The 15,251-nt window shown below is 52.2% G+C and overlaps 1 protein-coding gene across 3 annotated transcripts; it reads right to left on the bottom strand.

Annotated features, from left to right (window-relative positions):
• Positions 1–421: 421 nt before the first annotated feature.
• LSR (lipolysis stimulated lipoprotein receptor) lies at positions 422–14,586 on the bottom strand. 3 transcript variants are annotated; one of them, XM_011381753.2, is made up of 10 exons: positions 13,659–14,586; positions 12,161–12,505; positions 7,132–7,251; positions 5,593–5,649; positions 4,901–5,047; positions 1,988–2,149; positions 1,761–1,817; positions 1,538–1,669; positions 632–1,251; positions 422–549 (listed from the first exon to the last, which is right to left on the bottom strand). In XM_011381753.2, exons 1-10 carry the CDS (start codon positions 13,858–13,860, stop codon positions 514–516), a joined length of 1,878 nt encoding a protein of 625 aa, XP_011380055.1. In that variant the 5' UTR covers positions 13,861–14,586; the 3' UTR covers positions 422–513. The 3 variants fall into 3 exon arrangements, with proteins under 3 accessions (XP_011380055.1, XP_011380056.1, XP_011380057.1); XM_011381754.2 differs by having other exon boundaries at positions 1,538–1,666; positions 13,659–14,585; XM_011381755.2 differs by lacking the exon at positions 5,593–5,649 and having other exon boundaries at positions 13,659–14,584.
• Between the last annotated feature and the right edge of the window lie 665 nt (positions 14,587–15,251).

The following is a 15,251-nucleotide window of genomic DNA, read 5'->3' as shown; positions in this document are numbered from 1 at the left end:
CGGGCCGCCCAGGTGGAACGTGGGCCCGGATAGAACGCCGGGGGACGCGAAGAAGGGGCTGTGGTCGCCGGGACGAGGCAGACGGCAGGGTGTGGAGACAGTAAAGTAGGTCGACGGGGGAGGGGGGGGTGAGTGGAAGGGAGAGAGGAACGCGCACGCTCGCTCCCGGCGTTCGGGCTGAGGAGCGCGAAGGCGGGGGCCCGGGGCGCATGCGCACGTCTGGGCGGGGCCGGGGCGCGCACGCAGGCCTGGGCGGAGCCAGCGCGGGGCACGTACTCCCTGCCCGAGCTGGTCCTTTCCCCGGCCCAGGACACTAGTCCCAGTAGAGAAGGGGACACGCGGCCTGGTACAGGCCCACAGGAGAGCTGTCCCAGCTCCCTACCTCTAGCAGCAAAACAAACGCTTCCCTCCAGACTACGGCTTTGTGATCATATATTTTATTAGACAGGGAAGATCATCAGTAGTCCTTCAAATTTAAAAAAAAAGTACAAAAACTACATACAAAATGTGAGATCAGACGACTAAACTTTCCCGACTCAGGGCCAAGTTCTGCAAAGGAGAAAGAAAAAGGTGTGAGCTCAGGACTGGAGAGGGGCCAGGAAAGGTCTTAAAGCCGGGAGTGTTCACTCACCTTCTTAAGCCTCCGCTCCCGGGAAGCCTGGGAGTCCGTCTCAGAGTAAGGGGGAGGTGCTGGAGGGTAGTAGGCTTCCTCTTCCTCTTTGTAAGGTTTCCTCTCTGCTGGCCCCTTTTTCCTTAAGGCCTCTTCCAGAAGCCGCCCATCATATTGGGGGTCCCTGGCCCTGGAACCATTGTCCGGAGGGTCCCGGGAACGGGAGTAGTGAGACCTAGGGTCAGCATGAGGGCGGTCTCTAGATCTGGAGTCGTCATAGTGGGGATCCTGGGAATATGGAAAACCCCTTGGGTCGTCTTGGTCATAGAGGTCATCACGGCTGCGGCTTCGGGGGGTTACATAAGCTCGATCTCTCCTTCCACTACTTGGGGGAGACCTCCTCCCCGATTCAGCAGAGCTTGGCCATGTGAGGTCATCCAGAGCATCCACAGAGCGGGCCCGGGGCCGCCCAGCCCCCCAGCCACTCTTGGGCCTCTCTGTGAGGGTTTCTTGATCCCACCTCCTGGGACTATGGGGGGAGTGGTGACCCCATTCCTCATCCCGAATCGGAGTGAGGGCAGGGCCCCGGGAAGGCCGGGATCTCCAGTCGTCCTCATGGAGGGAGGTCACTTCACTCATGGCTGTAGGGAAAGGAAGTGTTACTGACTGCTGGGAAGTCAGGACTTAATTCCAGGAGCTCCAGGGTCTAGCAGTATCACCCTTTGGTTCAGACTCTTTACAGGGCCCTAGGCTTCTCATCTGTTAAGGGATAATACACAAGATCCCATACACTTCTCACTGTGGCTACAGCAAGGAAGGAGGGACTATGTCCAGGATTTGCAGCAAGCATCCCTTGGATAAGTTATTAGGGAGACATGCTTCCCCTTCCCCTCTTAGGATCCCCCAAACTCCATGGCTCCTACTCACCCCGCTCTATACGGCCATTGGGAGGGCCAGGTCGAGAAGGGTCAAAGTTGGCCAGCTCTTTCTCCATGTAGTATAGGACCCGCATGGAGTCATCCTGCTGGCTGGCCTGAATCCTGTAGCCACTACGGACTTCTAGGGACAGGAGATAGAGGTGATCACTTTGAGTACTGGCCCAGCCCCTTTCCCTACAGGCATGACTAACCTCATAACAACTGGTTCTTACCAGAGGTCACACTGCTGTCTGCTTCACGAAGCAGGGGTACCTGGGAGCTGTGGCCGCCTACAGAGGGAGACTGGCTGTCAGTGGCCATCCACCCTGAGCAAAGCCATGCATTCCCAGCCCCCTCTCCCCTGCCCCAAGTACCCTATTCTTTCCGGCCCCATACCCTTTAGTGCCCAAATGCCCAGCCTATAGTTGCCCCAGCTGCTCCTGGCTCCCCCAGGACTCACCTGAACTATTCCTGTCGAAGTCTCCAGAGTACTGGTTGTAGACAGGGCCCATGGGAATCATGGCTCCCGGGGGTGGGGTCTTGGCAGGGGAGAGGTACGCATAGGTGCTGGGAGCGTAGATGCTTGGGACACCTGAGGTGGCTGCTTTGCCAGCAGCATACACTGGGAAGACAGACACCATGAGAAAGTTGCCAGGAGCCATGCTGTCCTTCCTGTGATAGAAGGTCTTGAGGGACATGTACCTGGACCTTCTCCCCAACCCCCCAGCCCTGGAGCTTCCTTAGGCACTTGGGTGGTTTCTGCAGGTCCATTACCTTCATTGAGTCCACATCTCCTGTGTGATTCCTCATAGAGCTCTGAGGACAGGGGTACACACTGGCAGCCTGTGGCCTCAATCTGGCAGGCCAGTGTTTTGACTGTTTGCTAACATTTGTTGAGGTTTTACATAAAATCCCAATTTTCTAGCCTCCTTATCAGATGTGACCACCTGGGCCTGCATTCTTACAGAGCAACAGGAGGAAAAGCTGATCCTTTAGATAAAGCCCATGTGCTGTACCCACAGGCTGGGATCCTCATTTTCAGCTGAGCCCCTGCTCTAGAAAAGGAACCCTCTGGGGGTCGGGGGAGATACCATGTCTTCTCCCCATGGAGCCTTCCAGACTTAGATGCCATGGGGATCAGTCTGAAGCAGGATTATGAGGGCTCAGAATTCACTTGCCTCAGCCAAGCAGCAAAGTATTTCCTTTAATGTTTCTAACTAGTGGGAGGTAGCCACTCCCACTCCTCCTTGGTCCCCTTCTGGTTCTAGGATTGATGGTTCAAGGGCAAATCTTCCTTGCTGCCTTCTTCCCCAGGCAAGGGGCTGGGTTCTGGTGGCTACCCTTGCAGCAAAGTCACTGGGCCTAGGCAAGTCACTTCCTCCCTGGGCCTCCAATAGGAAAATGGGGGTAGGGGTGGGGCAGTGGGGAGGCACAGAGTGGGTAAGATAGGCTAAGAGAGCTGCCTTCCACCTCTGATTCAGTCAGGAAACAGAAGGCTCAGTGCTCAGTCCTCCCTAGGAGAAGCCGCCCAGTGGCTCAAGTGATTGGATGTTTTATAATTAGCAGTGGGAGCTGTTGCTCCCAGATGGCCCAGCAGGGCTGTGGCTATAGCTGCAGAGAAGTAACCTGGCCTCTGGCAAGAAGTTAATGGGGCCTCGGTTTGGGGTAACGAGGACTCAGGAAGGAGGGAATTTGTAGTCCTGGTCCCAGCCCTAGCCTTAATTAGTAAGGCAACTGCGGATTTGTTTGCTGACCTTGGGGGTCCCCTCCCCACCTGTGAAATGAATTAATGTCTACCTCTTGAGCCAGAAGCTTTCAAATTAAAATGACAAGAGAGATGGACAGAGAGATGGACTGCTTTCAGAGTGCAGTGGATTTTTTTCAGAGGAGTGATATTTTGAGAAACTAGGTTGCTCACCACTGAGCTAAATGACCATAAAACTAGCCAACAGAGACTGAGCTACAGCCCCATGCCGGGCACTCCCAGAGTCTTCCCTTAATGCTCACAACACTCCATAAGGTCAGGACCTTGCAGAGGAGGAAACAAGCTCACAGAGGAGACACTTCTCATCTAAGGTCAGCTAGTGTGAGTGGCAGGGCTCTGATTTGCTCCCTGGTCTTCCATCGTTGCCAATGCTGACAGCAGCAATGTCCAGTGGCGAGTGGGTATGGAACACTTTATGTAAACAGAACTCTGTACTAAATGCTAGACACACCAGTTCCCCACATCCACAGGCTCACCCTGTACAGAGGGATCTGCTATGGCCCCACTATACAGAAGAGGAGACTGAGGCTGAAGAGGGGAAGTCACTCACTGGACTCCAAGCAGGTAAGGTGGTGAGCCAGGCCTCAAACCTCCACTTGCCGAAGTTCACAGCAATTGCCAATGACTCTGCTGTTAACACAGCTCAGACTTGTGACACTGAAGTTACGGCATGCATATAAGCACAAAACATCTGTCTGGAGTACATGGGTCATTTCTTTACACCACCTGTTCACTACTGGCCTAGAAATGGCCAGGTGCCACGAGAGGAGCAGGTCTACCTTTTTTGTGGTCTCATGTTCTAGGTGCTCTTCATGTGTAAAGTTATTTAAATGTTTCTAGCTGTCAACGTCATCTGTTCATCAGCCAAAGATATGGTGAACTTGATGAGAAAAGGTGGAAGTGTTGACCTTATTAAGGACTAGTAGAGAAGTACACTTTCATGGCCAACATTCAATGCAAGAGACTAGATATCAGATATGTCCGAATATAAGAAAGTGGCCAACATAAACTTCCACGTCAAAGTTGATGAAAATCGTTAACCGCATGCACAGGTGCTGGCGTACCCAGGTGGTCCCTGAGGCGGGCCAATGGGGCAGTAAGAGGAGGCAGACGCTCTTCCTTCCTTCTTTCCTTCCTTCCCCTTTAAACTCTGGTCCCACCTCCATTCCCAACCCTCCAGGTCCACTCTAATGTGCTGGACATGTCTTTAAATATTATGTCCATGGAAAAGCCAAGTGTTTGTAAGGATGTGGGTTTTTAAAATTTGCTTAAATTATGTGGTACTGTAAACCTTGTTTGGTTTCTTACCTTTTTCACTTAAGATTTTATTTTTAAAGGGAGCTTTACTTTCTAGGGAATGTTTTGTACTATTTGAATTTTTTCATCATGTTTATAGATTATACTCTCAAAAAGAAAAACTCAAAATAAATGAAGATTAACAATAAATGAAGAGTTGAAGTATGTAAGTAAAAATCTAAAACAGCTAGTCCTCCTTGGCCCACTTTCTCACAAATTGCTCACCTCTTAAACCTCCAGATAAGTGGCACCTCCTCCCCCTTGGACCCAGGCAGGATACCAAGTGGAGGTGGTCACGCAAGGGTCACTTACAGGCCTCTGGACAGCAGCACCTCTCTGGACAGCAGGGGCACCTGACGTAACAGCAGCAGGTGTGGGGGCAGCACTGACACCAGCAAATGCCCAGGAGGAGGAAGACAAGGAAGACAGCCAGACAGATGACAACCACAAACAGCCAGTCTGCAGAGAGATGAGAAGAGGCCATGAGCCAGGAGGCCTGGGAGGGAACAGGGACACAGACACAGCAGAGCAGTGAAGAGACAGGTGGGGCGAAGCTATCTGCAAAGCTTGTCAGGGAAGCTGTAGCCCTTGCTGGATTCTCCATGCCAGACACTGGGGAGCAGCAGCAGAGGGATGTCCAACCCTCTACAACTCAGGCCAATCCCAAAGTTAGGGAATGTGCCTTGGGCTCATGGGGGCAAGGCAGAAAACAAGAGGTGACTTGGCCAGAGCAAAGATAGGCTGTAGCCTCAGAGAGGTGATAGAGAGCCAGCTGCCAAGATCCCAGAACCCAGAAGAGCACTACGAGTACCAGTCACAGGAGCCTCCTGCCTACACCCCAGGCCACCCCAGCCATCCTGGCCCACCCCCAAGCCCAGAGCCAGGTCACTACATGCTATGGAGTTGGAGTCAGGCAAGGTTAGTGGGGGTCCACAGCGAGCAGTGTTTAGAGTGGGGAATACTTAGAAGCAGTAAGTGGTGTGTGGGGGATTCCACCCCCGTACCTTCCATGGGCCCCGCCTGAAAACCAGGTAAGAGCTCAGCCACCCCTGAGGTCTTGCCTGGAAGGACAAAAGAGAGACAGATTATGCTGGCAAGGGCCAGCCCAGGCCACCCCTCCCTTGAAGCCCAGCTTTAGGCTCAAGGTGAAGGTGTGCCCTGAAGCCCAGGACAGATAGGTGGCCTACAAGGGTCCTAGCCCATGGTTCCTGCCCTCCACCTACCCCCCATGTGGGTGCTGTTTTCCAGAAGGTTTCTGACACATTCACCCTCTCTCATGCCTCAGGGGATTCTGTTTCCCAAAAGAGTTACAGTGCATCTTCCATGGGTTCTGAAGGAGTGACCTCAGTTTGGGGACCCCATCTTTTCTACACATATGGGTCTTGTCCCAAAGGGGTGCATCCCATGTGATAGGGACAGTCCTGTTGCATCACGTATAGGCACAGTATCCTAGGGCCCATGAATGTTTTAATTTTATTTTTTAAATCTGAAGAAAAAATATCAAATATATAATAATAAACTTGTCTTTATAGCAAGGCAATCATAAAATATTTTTTAATAGAAGAGGCCCATGAAGGCAAAAGGTGGTAAAAGATTGTGTGCTTGTGTACCTTGCTTTGAAAATTTCCTGGTTTCGATTTCTAAGACATTAAGCAACTATAGGCATAACCCACAAAAATGTGAACAAAAACTCTTCAAGATCCTCGATAATTTTTCAGGGTGTAAACAGGTCTTAAGATTCCATTTTGACTACTACTTATGCAGACTGTGCATTTTACCAAGGGACATGAAGAGGTTCCCTGGGTCACTGGTGCGCACATTGTCACCCACACATGAAATCCGTTGCATGGTTTGAGCACCCTGGAGCATGCTCCCCCATCATGTGCGCTCATTCGCACGTGCACTTCCTTGCATCATATGTATGACAATGGCAGTGTATAGCCCGACAGCATCTCATATAGCACATACCACACGAGCCCTATGTGTTCACCGAGAACAGAGCATCTGGCTAATGGCGGCATTCCCCACACGTGACAGAGGCTGCTGGTGGCTACCCCACCCTGCTCCTAGGCATCTAGAGGGACCTTGCCAGAGGGAAGCACTCAGTGTATAAGCCACACAATGCCATCTCAGCAGGGCAGAGGGCAAGGTTCCTGTGCTTTGGCAAGGGCCTCTAGGAGCAGATGTGGCACTGGAGATGTGACAGAAGGTGGGTCCAGTTTCCCTTCAATTGTATACACCATCAACCCTCTTAATTCATTGCCAATCAACTCGTAACATTTCTGTATTTTAGAAAATAAGACTGGGAAGAAGTTGAGTCCCCAATTCTCTCCACTCTTATTTGAAATGTTGCCAGGGAAGGGGTCTCTGCCTAGGGTGCAGGGCACAGATAAGCCCAAGTGACTGGTGGTACCATGAGGGGAGAGCAAAGCACGCTACAGAGCCCAGAAAGTGAGCTGGGAGGCAGAGGGAGACACCCAGAAGTGGCAGAAGAGGCCTGCATCCCCTCCCCTTCCCATGCCCTCAGGGCCAAGCCCACTCACCCAGGACGATGAGCTCTGCGTAGGCCTCGTTGTTTCCCTGGAGGTCCTGGGCCGAGACCACGGAGCAGTAATACACACCACTGTCTCCCCAAGCTGTCTGGTCAAAGGTCAGGTCAGCATCTGTATCAGGAGAGTGTGAGGCCACCATGGGGGAGGCCAGAGCCTCCTCCCATGGGGACATCAGGGCAGTGGGCAAGGGAGCAAGGCTGCAGATGTACCAAGTAACGAAACAATCCGTACCCAGGCTGTGCTGCTTCTTAGGCTCTGTATTAAACACTTAATGGGGGGGGGCGGGGCGGGGGTATTTCTAGAAGTCTGGGAGGTGGGCAGTATTATCTTTCCTGGCTTATAGATGAGATGACCGTACCCACCCAGAGTCATCCAGCTCATCAGTGGTGGAGCTGAGACGGTCAGACTCCAAGCAACGCTTCAGACTTATAACCCTCTTCTGTCCCACCTCTCAAAGCAGAGGTTACCTCTCCCAACATGAACCAGGGAGCTCGCTGTAGGCCCAGGATATGAGTCCAGGGTAAAAGGCAAAGATAAATAGGCCAGATCCCAGGAACTGGGAGATGCCCAAGCATGAGAATGGGGGCGTGGGGTGGGGGTTGTCTTGGAACAGGCCACAGTCCAGGTCAGGCCCAAGGCTTGAGGACGCTCAGGTCTGAAGCAGCCCTGAGGCAAGGAGCCTCTTAATTACACCAGTAATGAAAGTCTTTCAGCACATCTGGTTTCCAGTCTACTCCTCAGGCCCTAATTAGTCAAATCCCTGCAGCCATCCACCAGTGTGGGACGGCATGGGATCCAGTAAGCAACTCCGCCTGAGACCCATGGAGACTAGGAGATAGGAGCACCCTCACAACCACCCAGCACCTTCTTCCCAGCTGCTCCGTTACTCTGGCCCCCGCTGACCTGCCCCATGTACCCACTGCCCTTTTCCATGACAGCTGAGAGCAATAACTGTATGTGCCCCAGTTTGCAGCACCTGGCATCCACTAGGGCATGAGCCGATTACCAAAGGAATGAAAGAACCAGAGCCTTCCTCTTCTGAAAGGAAGATTTTGCATCCATAGAAAAACCTCCTTTCAACGTCTGTCTCCATCACCCCAAAGGCCTTAACCTGGCCCACGAAGGCCCTTGGCATGATCTGGCCACCAGTTACCACACCAGCCTCATCCCCACTGTTCTCCTTCACTCACTAGACTCTGGACACACCAGCCTCCTCACTGTGCTGCAACATGCAGGACCCACCCTGCCTCGGTTTGCCCTCGTGCTGTGTTCTCAGACCCTCACAGGGCTGGTTCTATCCTGCTCGCATAGCTCCCTCACCCCACTGTTGAATTCTATCAGCCAGTATAGGAGCTAAGTGTCCCTGATCCCATCCCCAGGAGAATGTGGGCTCTGCAAGCAGAAGGTGGTCTGCCTCGGTCATTGCTGAGTCCCCAGTGCCTGACACAGTGCCTGGCCAAGACCCAGAGTGAACCCCTTCTCTCCTCACGTGACCTCTCATAGCATTTGTCTGTTCCAACGTTCTAGGTACATGCTACATTCAAATAGGCCCTTGATACAGTCATTCAATATTCAATACTGAGAGAGCATCCTATGTTCCAGGCTGTATCCGAGGCATGTGGTATATTTAAGAGCAACAGTTCTCCATGGACCTTTTCAGAGGACCCCAGAGGTCAAAGTTATTTTGCATAATACGACTAAGATGTTATTTGCCTTTTTCACTTGCTCTCTGAATGTACTGTGAAGTTTTCCAGAGGCTATATGACACGCGCTAACACAACATACTGAACACAGAAGCAGCTTTGAGACTCCATCTTCTACTCAGACTTCAAGATGTACAAAAATAGAAACTAAGAAAACACTTTTTAAGTTTTTGGTTTGTTTTGGAAAATACGGTAGTTTTTTCATAAAAAGTATGTTATTTGTGTCAACCTATAAGGAGTTAATCATTGTCGTTTTAAATATTTTTTAAACTTCCCTGTTTGCTAGATATGAAAACAAAGTTCTTTGAGGACCTCAGTAATCAAGAGTGTAGAGGCCTAAGACCAAGTTTGAGAACCACTGGATATAAATCCTTGCCCTTAGAGAGCTCAGATTTTATCTTAACTGGGAAAGAGAGACAAGTAAAACATTTAAATATATGGCATATCAGATAGTGGTAAGCAGTATCGAGAAAACCAATCAGGGAAGGCAGACAGAAAGTGCCAGTGTGGAGGTGAGGGTTGTGCAAGTATAACCAGGGTGACCTTTGGAGCAAATATGAAGTAGAGGACACGACTCCTTTCCATGGTCATGCATCTAGCTACTGAGTTCTGTGTGCGGGGCCCTTTTGCACATATTCTTTCACTGAATCCTCATAAAACTCTGATCTACATTCTCCCAAGCCTTCTGGACTCTCCAGAACACCATCGTTTTCTCACCTTTTCTTTAAACCAGACTCTGGCGGCTCCTTTCTAAAACCAGAGCTCAAGGGTAGGTTCTTGCTCAATGCTGAATTGATGGACAGGAACCCCCCCGCCACAACGAAAGTTCACAGGCCAGGATCTGAAATCTGGGCTCCTGGACTCAGATCTGGGACTCACTGCGTTTTGTTTGGCCTGCACGATGTTTCTAAAACCTATGAAAAACGGCTTTCCGGCCTCTTTTGATCAATTCTAAGGCCTGGGCCCACCTCCTTCCTGCAAGGCGCACCCTGTTCCTGGCCTGTTCTATTCTACATCTAATCCTGACACACTGGGCTGGGCATTGCTGTTTTAGGTGCAGGGAGAAGATGCCAGGTCTCCAGTTGGGAACAGAAGCTGGGCCTCCTCCACACCTCTGGGACTCTGGGTCCTCATCCACACACAGCAGAGGCGGCCCTCATGGGCTCTCTGGTCCAGTGTTACTGAGTGGGGGGGCACATGGACCCCAAGCACTCTGAGGAAGTATAAGCAGGGATCCTATTCCGGTGCCCTTTGTCACCAAAGCAGGGAAGAATGAAGGGGCAGCAGGACCCACCCAAGCTGGGGAACACTGAGGGTAAACCACCATTATCGTTTGCCCAAGACTACTTTCACTTAAAACTCAACAGCTGGTGACCCCAGGAACACCACAGGAAAGTCCACTTTTCTCCATCCTCAAAGCTGAAATGGAGGAAGTTCCCATGGCTACTGGGCTTCCTGAGAGGACATACACACAATGAATGCTTACGAATCACAGCTTGTATCAAACACAGGGCTAGGTCAAGACAGCTTGAAAGATCTGGGCCTGTGAGGCCTCTGGAGCATGAAGGATCTGCCCCACCTAGAGCCTGAGGGTCACTCTGGAGTTTGGCACTCAGCAGAGGAGGTGCAATTCCAGCCAGCCTTCCAGAACACTCTCAGTACTTGGGCTGTCTGGACAGGGCTGCCGGACAGTCATGCCTGGTGCTGGCCAGAGAGGTCCCTGGGATATGAGGGAGGAGGCCTGGATAGCTTGAATCCCCAAGAAACCCTCCATCCTCAAGAACTGGAGGATGCTTTGGGCTGAGCTGCCCATGGAAATTCAGGGCAAGGAGGTCTGGTCTCTCCCCAAAACAAGACTAACAGACTCTGTCCCTGGAACCTTGCCTTTCGCTCACGGTCTAGACAGAGTAAGGGAAGGAGTGTGCGCCATGCCCTGGTCTCTTAGGGTCTGCAAAAGGATGCTTCCTTCATTCCCAAGATTAAAACTCGAACCTTATTTAAGACAGTGAAAAGATAAACTCGTTAAGTGGGTGAGCCTTCACTCCTCACCCACTGCTGCCCATCGCCTTCTTCCCTGCCCTTTAGATTTTTTAGGGCCCAGTCCCAGTCCTTCCTCAAATCACATTCACAGAGGTCTTAAAGCGTGTGCCCGGGTCACTCGATACAGCACATTACCCTGGCCTGTTTTATTGCAGCACTTAGTACTCTCTGATATTCTTACTCTTTATCTGCTTGTTTACTGCCTGCCTCACCCCACTAGCATGTCATCTCCTTGAAGGCAGGGATACGGCTGTCCTGATTACCACTCCATCAACAGCACCTGGAACTTAGTAGGTGATTGACGGATACCAACTGAATAAATGAATGGATGAATGAATGACTTCTCCACTGCCTCTTGGTCCCAACAGGTACTATCAGCGGGCAGCGTTAAGGTTAAGGATAAAGGCTCTCAGGGTGGCCTGGGTTCAAATCCCAGCTCCGGATCTTTATTAGCTGTGTGCCTAGACTAGCTAGCTACTTAACCTCTCTGTGCCTCCGATGTCAAGTGCAAAATGTGGCTACAAAAGTACAGTGGGAGAATGTATGTAAAGTGCCTGGCAAGTCGCTTTCTCCATTAAAATCTGTCACCACTTCAGTTCACTCATGTCACCTCCTCTGTGAGCGCTTTGCTAACCACCCTGGGCAAGCAAAGGGCTTACCACTTGGAGACTAGATCCAAGTGTCTGAGAATACCAGCTGTTACCAGCTGTGTGACTGTGTGCAAGTCATTTTGCCTCCCTGGACCTCTGTAAAATGACAATAGCAGAATCTACTCACAATTACTGCATGGTCTAAAGGAGTTAATCCATGTAAGCCTGGATTAGAACCTGGCACACAGGCAGCCCTTTGTAAGTTGTTACTTATATAAATTTTACTTACTATTGCTGGTAGTTACTAATATTATAGAATCCCTGCCTCTCTCTGCATTATTCACTTTTATTCATTTTCAAACACTTGACAGTGTTACGTTTATCTTTTTTGTCTCCCCCAATGGAATGCAAGCTCTACAAAGGAAAGGATTTGATAATTTTGTTTACTGCTGTACTTCCAGGGCCTCGAAAAGCGCCTGTTATATGTCAGGTGCTCAATAAATATTTGCTGTTAAATAAAGGAACGGATGGATGGATAGGAGGAAGGATCCTGCTTTTGTCAGTCCCTTTGGACACTAGCACTGATGAGCTTCCAGTTGGGGACTCCAGGTGGGAACTCCAGGTTGCACACAAAGGAACCAGCTCAAGCCTGTCCCCCTGCCATCTCCCTTGCCCCACCCAACATACTTCCTGTTATGGTGATCCTCCGGCCTTGATAGTAGTCTCCCAGAGTCACGGCATTGCCCTGCTTGGTGGCCACAACCCTGACAGTGCGCACGCTGTCCTGGCACTCCACATAGGGGTTGTAGCCTGGGTTACCAGCAGCCAGCTGGGCATTGATCTGGTTGTTCACACTGGCTGGGGAAAAGGCATCAGCGATGCGGTCCCGGCAGAAAGACTTGTACTTCCAGATCACAATGGGTGCCGTGGGGGTCGTGGTCAACTGGTAGGTGCAGGGAAGGGTCACAGGCTGGAAGAGGATCACCACGTGGTAGGGGTCTGACACAGTCACCTGGATAGCGCTGGCAGGGGCTGAGGGTAAAAGGAGAGTCAGCAGGGACTATTATGAGCTCTGGGGAATGCTTCAGTAGAAATGAGCAACATCACTTGTCACTAACTTGACACTTAAGTGTATGGTTTTACAGAGCACTTGGCACTCATTGTTCCTTAATCCCTGGGACGGGTGAGGCAGCTCTGATAATCATGCCCATTTTATGAACCCATGGGGCTGAAGTAGTAGGTGCAAGGCCAGATGGCCAGATTTCTTGGAACATCTTGTCCATCCCTCTTCCCAGAATGTGTCCTCTGAACCACCCAGCCCCATCTTTCCTTCGCAGAAAGGGTTTCTCTCTGTAGCCTGTATCGGCAAGCTTGAATGGCCACCACAAAGGGCTGGAGGCCCCACTTCAAAAATGACCACAAAGTTTCCAAGTTCCAAGGGTTGTGTAAATTTGGCGGTTGGGGGTGAGGGGGTGGGGGTGTAAATTTTGTAGTTGTCTGAACTGCTTTGCCATGGAGTAGCTAAATCCCCTATAATGTCTCCATCACTCTTCCACCTCACCCTACCCACAGGCATCTCAAATGAACACACCCGACGTGCTTGCAGAAAGACAAAATTCCCCCAAGTCCCAACCCAAACAAACATCCGATCCAGTGAAAGCTTATCAGAGGACGGTTTCAAACCAAGTCCAGAAGTCCATCCCACCAGAACCCTACGCACAGATACTTTGGAGCCCAAAGGACATGGGCGCTGTTTCTTGATCTCTTCTTCCAGGAAGCGTCTGGTCCAGCCCTTGAGCGCCCGCGCCCCATTATCCCAAGACTTAGAAATCTCGGAGTGCGCCTAAGTCCCCATCCCGGCCTTTTCCAGTGATCGGGTGGTCCTTCACCTCTGCCCTACAAAGAGTCCCATTCTCCTTGCCGCTCCAGAGTTCGCGGTCCCGGAGTTTCACTTCCTGCTATCTCTGAACAAGGGCGGGGGACCGCTGCCTACACTAATGGGGGAATTCCCCTCACTCTCGCACACAAGGGATCTCCCGTGACCCTGGGGATCGGGAGGTCCTCGTCTCTGCGTTCCCACTCCCCCAGTTCTCCTGCCTCTTTGGCGGTGTAGAACTCCATCCATCTACATTATAGTGACCCCCCCCTCCGCCCTTCCGCGTACCAGGGGCCCCGGTCTCCTTACCTGTGCACAAGCTGCCGAGAAAGAGCCACACGAAGACGACCGCGCCCCAACCCGGGGTCGCCGCGTAGGAGCCCAGCCCCACCGAGGGCCCTCGCGCCACTGGCGCCATCGCAGCAGTCTGGGACCTTCGGGTCCGTGCGTCTTCTCCCGGGTTCCCAGAGGGTTGGGGGCGCGGCGCGCACCAAGGCTGGGAGGGGTGCATGCTCCTCCCCTTCCCGCTTCCGTCCCTTATCCCTATTCCAAGCCCACCGTACCCTGTTTTACGATTCTAAGGAGCAGAAGCAACGTGGATGAAGAACGCGTCCAGCTTTCGAGGAGAAACTTCCGTGACTCACTTTGGTTCTCCCAGCCACTCCACCCCCTAACACGCTCTGGGGAATGGATCGGTCCAGGTACACAGGGTGAGAATGGGAGGACTGGGCACAGGGGCGGACGGCGGAAAGGGCTTCTCCACCTCCCTGCCCGGAAGTGGGCTGACCCAGGTGTGCTCCGGCCCCTAGGGTCGGAACCAAATGGCTAGCCCGCCGGGAGGGCGCCCGCAGACCTGGGATCCTGTCCGGCCCCCTACTACTGGGTTAAGCCGAGCGGAGTGTGACTCACGAGAACCGAGACTCTACTGGGGTGATTCACCTGTTGAGCGGGGCGGGTCCCAGCGCGCACCTGTTCCCTCTCACCCCTCTCCGCCACTGGCGATGGACCCGCCTAGATACACCCTGCGGGGCGGGGCGAGTCTAAGCGAGCTTGGAGCCGGGAGAGGTCTGTCTATATCGTCTGACTTTTCCACTAGTCCCGGGGTCCTTCCTGTCCCGGTGGTCCGAGGCGCTGTGGCCGCCATGTGTCTTTCACTTAGGTGACTTAAAGAACCAAGTGAGGTTTCCAGAAGGGAAGCTCTGCTCCCTTAAAGACGCCCGAGGGGAATCAGGCACAGGAAAAGTTGGAATTCTACTTCGGAAGTTTTCTATTCTTCCCCCCGCCCCCCCGCCATTCACATCTCGTGGTTTTGCCCCCGGGCATCCCTCGCCCCAGGGCCGGCCTCCGGAAACTGGCTCTTAAAGCGGCCGAGCGGGGGCGCGGGACTAAGGACGGGTTTCCGCCAAAGCTTCCCAAGGACCAGACCACCTGCGCTCTAGGGCGGGGCGAGGCGAGGCCATCGGAAAGCCGGGCGCTCTGCGAGGCTCTGCTGCCCCAAATGGCGGTTAGAGGAAGCGCGTCCTGGGGCACACTAGGCGCTTCGGAGGAGAAGACCCCCAGGAGATGGCAAACTGGCCACTGGCTGGCAAAATCGGTAACCAGGAATGTTTTGTTGGACTGGATCTTGTTAAAACTCAAGTAGGATCACATACCTCTGCTGGAAAGTTTCCTATAGCTCCCACTCCCAGCAGAAACCAAAATACTTAACTGTGGCATGCTCCTCTGACTTCACCTCCTCTCAGTCACCCTGGCCTCCAAAGTGTGCTTTTCACACTCCAACTTCAGGCCCATTGCCTTTATTACACCCTCTGCAAGAAGACCCTTAACCGAAGAAGGCCGAGCTTTACTTGAAAGTCACCTTTGCAGTGACACCTTCCCTGACCACTTATAAAATTTCAACTT

The sequence above is a fragment of the Pteropus vampyrus genome, unplaced genomic scaffold (assembly GCF_000151845.1).
Source record: "Pteropus vampyrus isolate Shadow unplaced genomic scaffold, Pvam_2.0 Scaffold452, whole genome shotgun sequence".
In the NCBI taxonomy this organism is placed as follows: Eukaryota; Metazoa; Chordata; class Mammalia; order Chiroptera; family Pteropodidae; genus Pteropus; species Pteropus vampyrus.
Note: the sequence above shows the minus strand (reverse complement) of the source record. Positions and strands in the feature narration are given on the sequence as shown.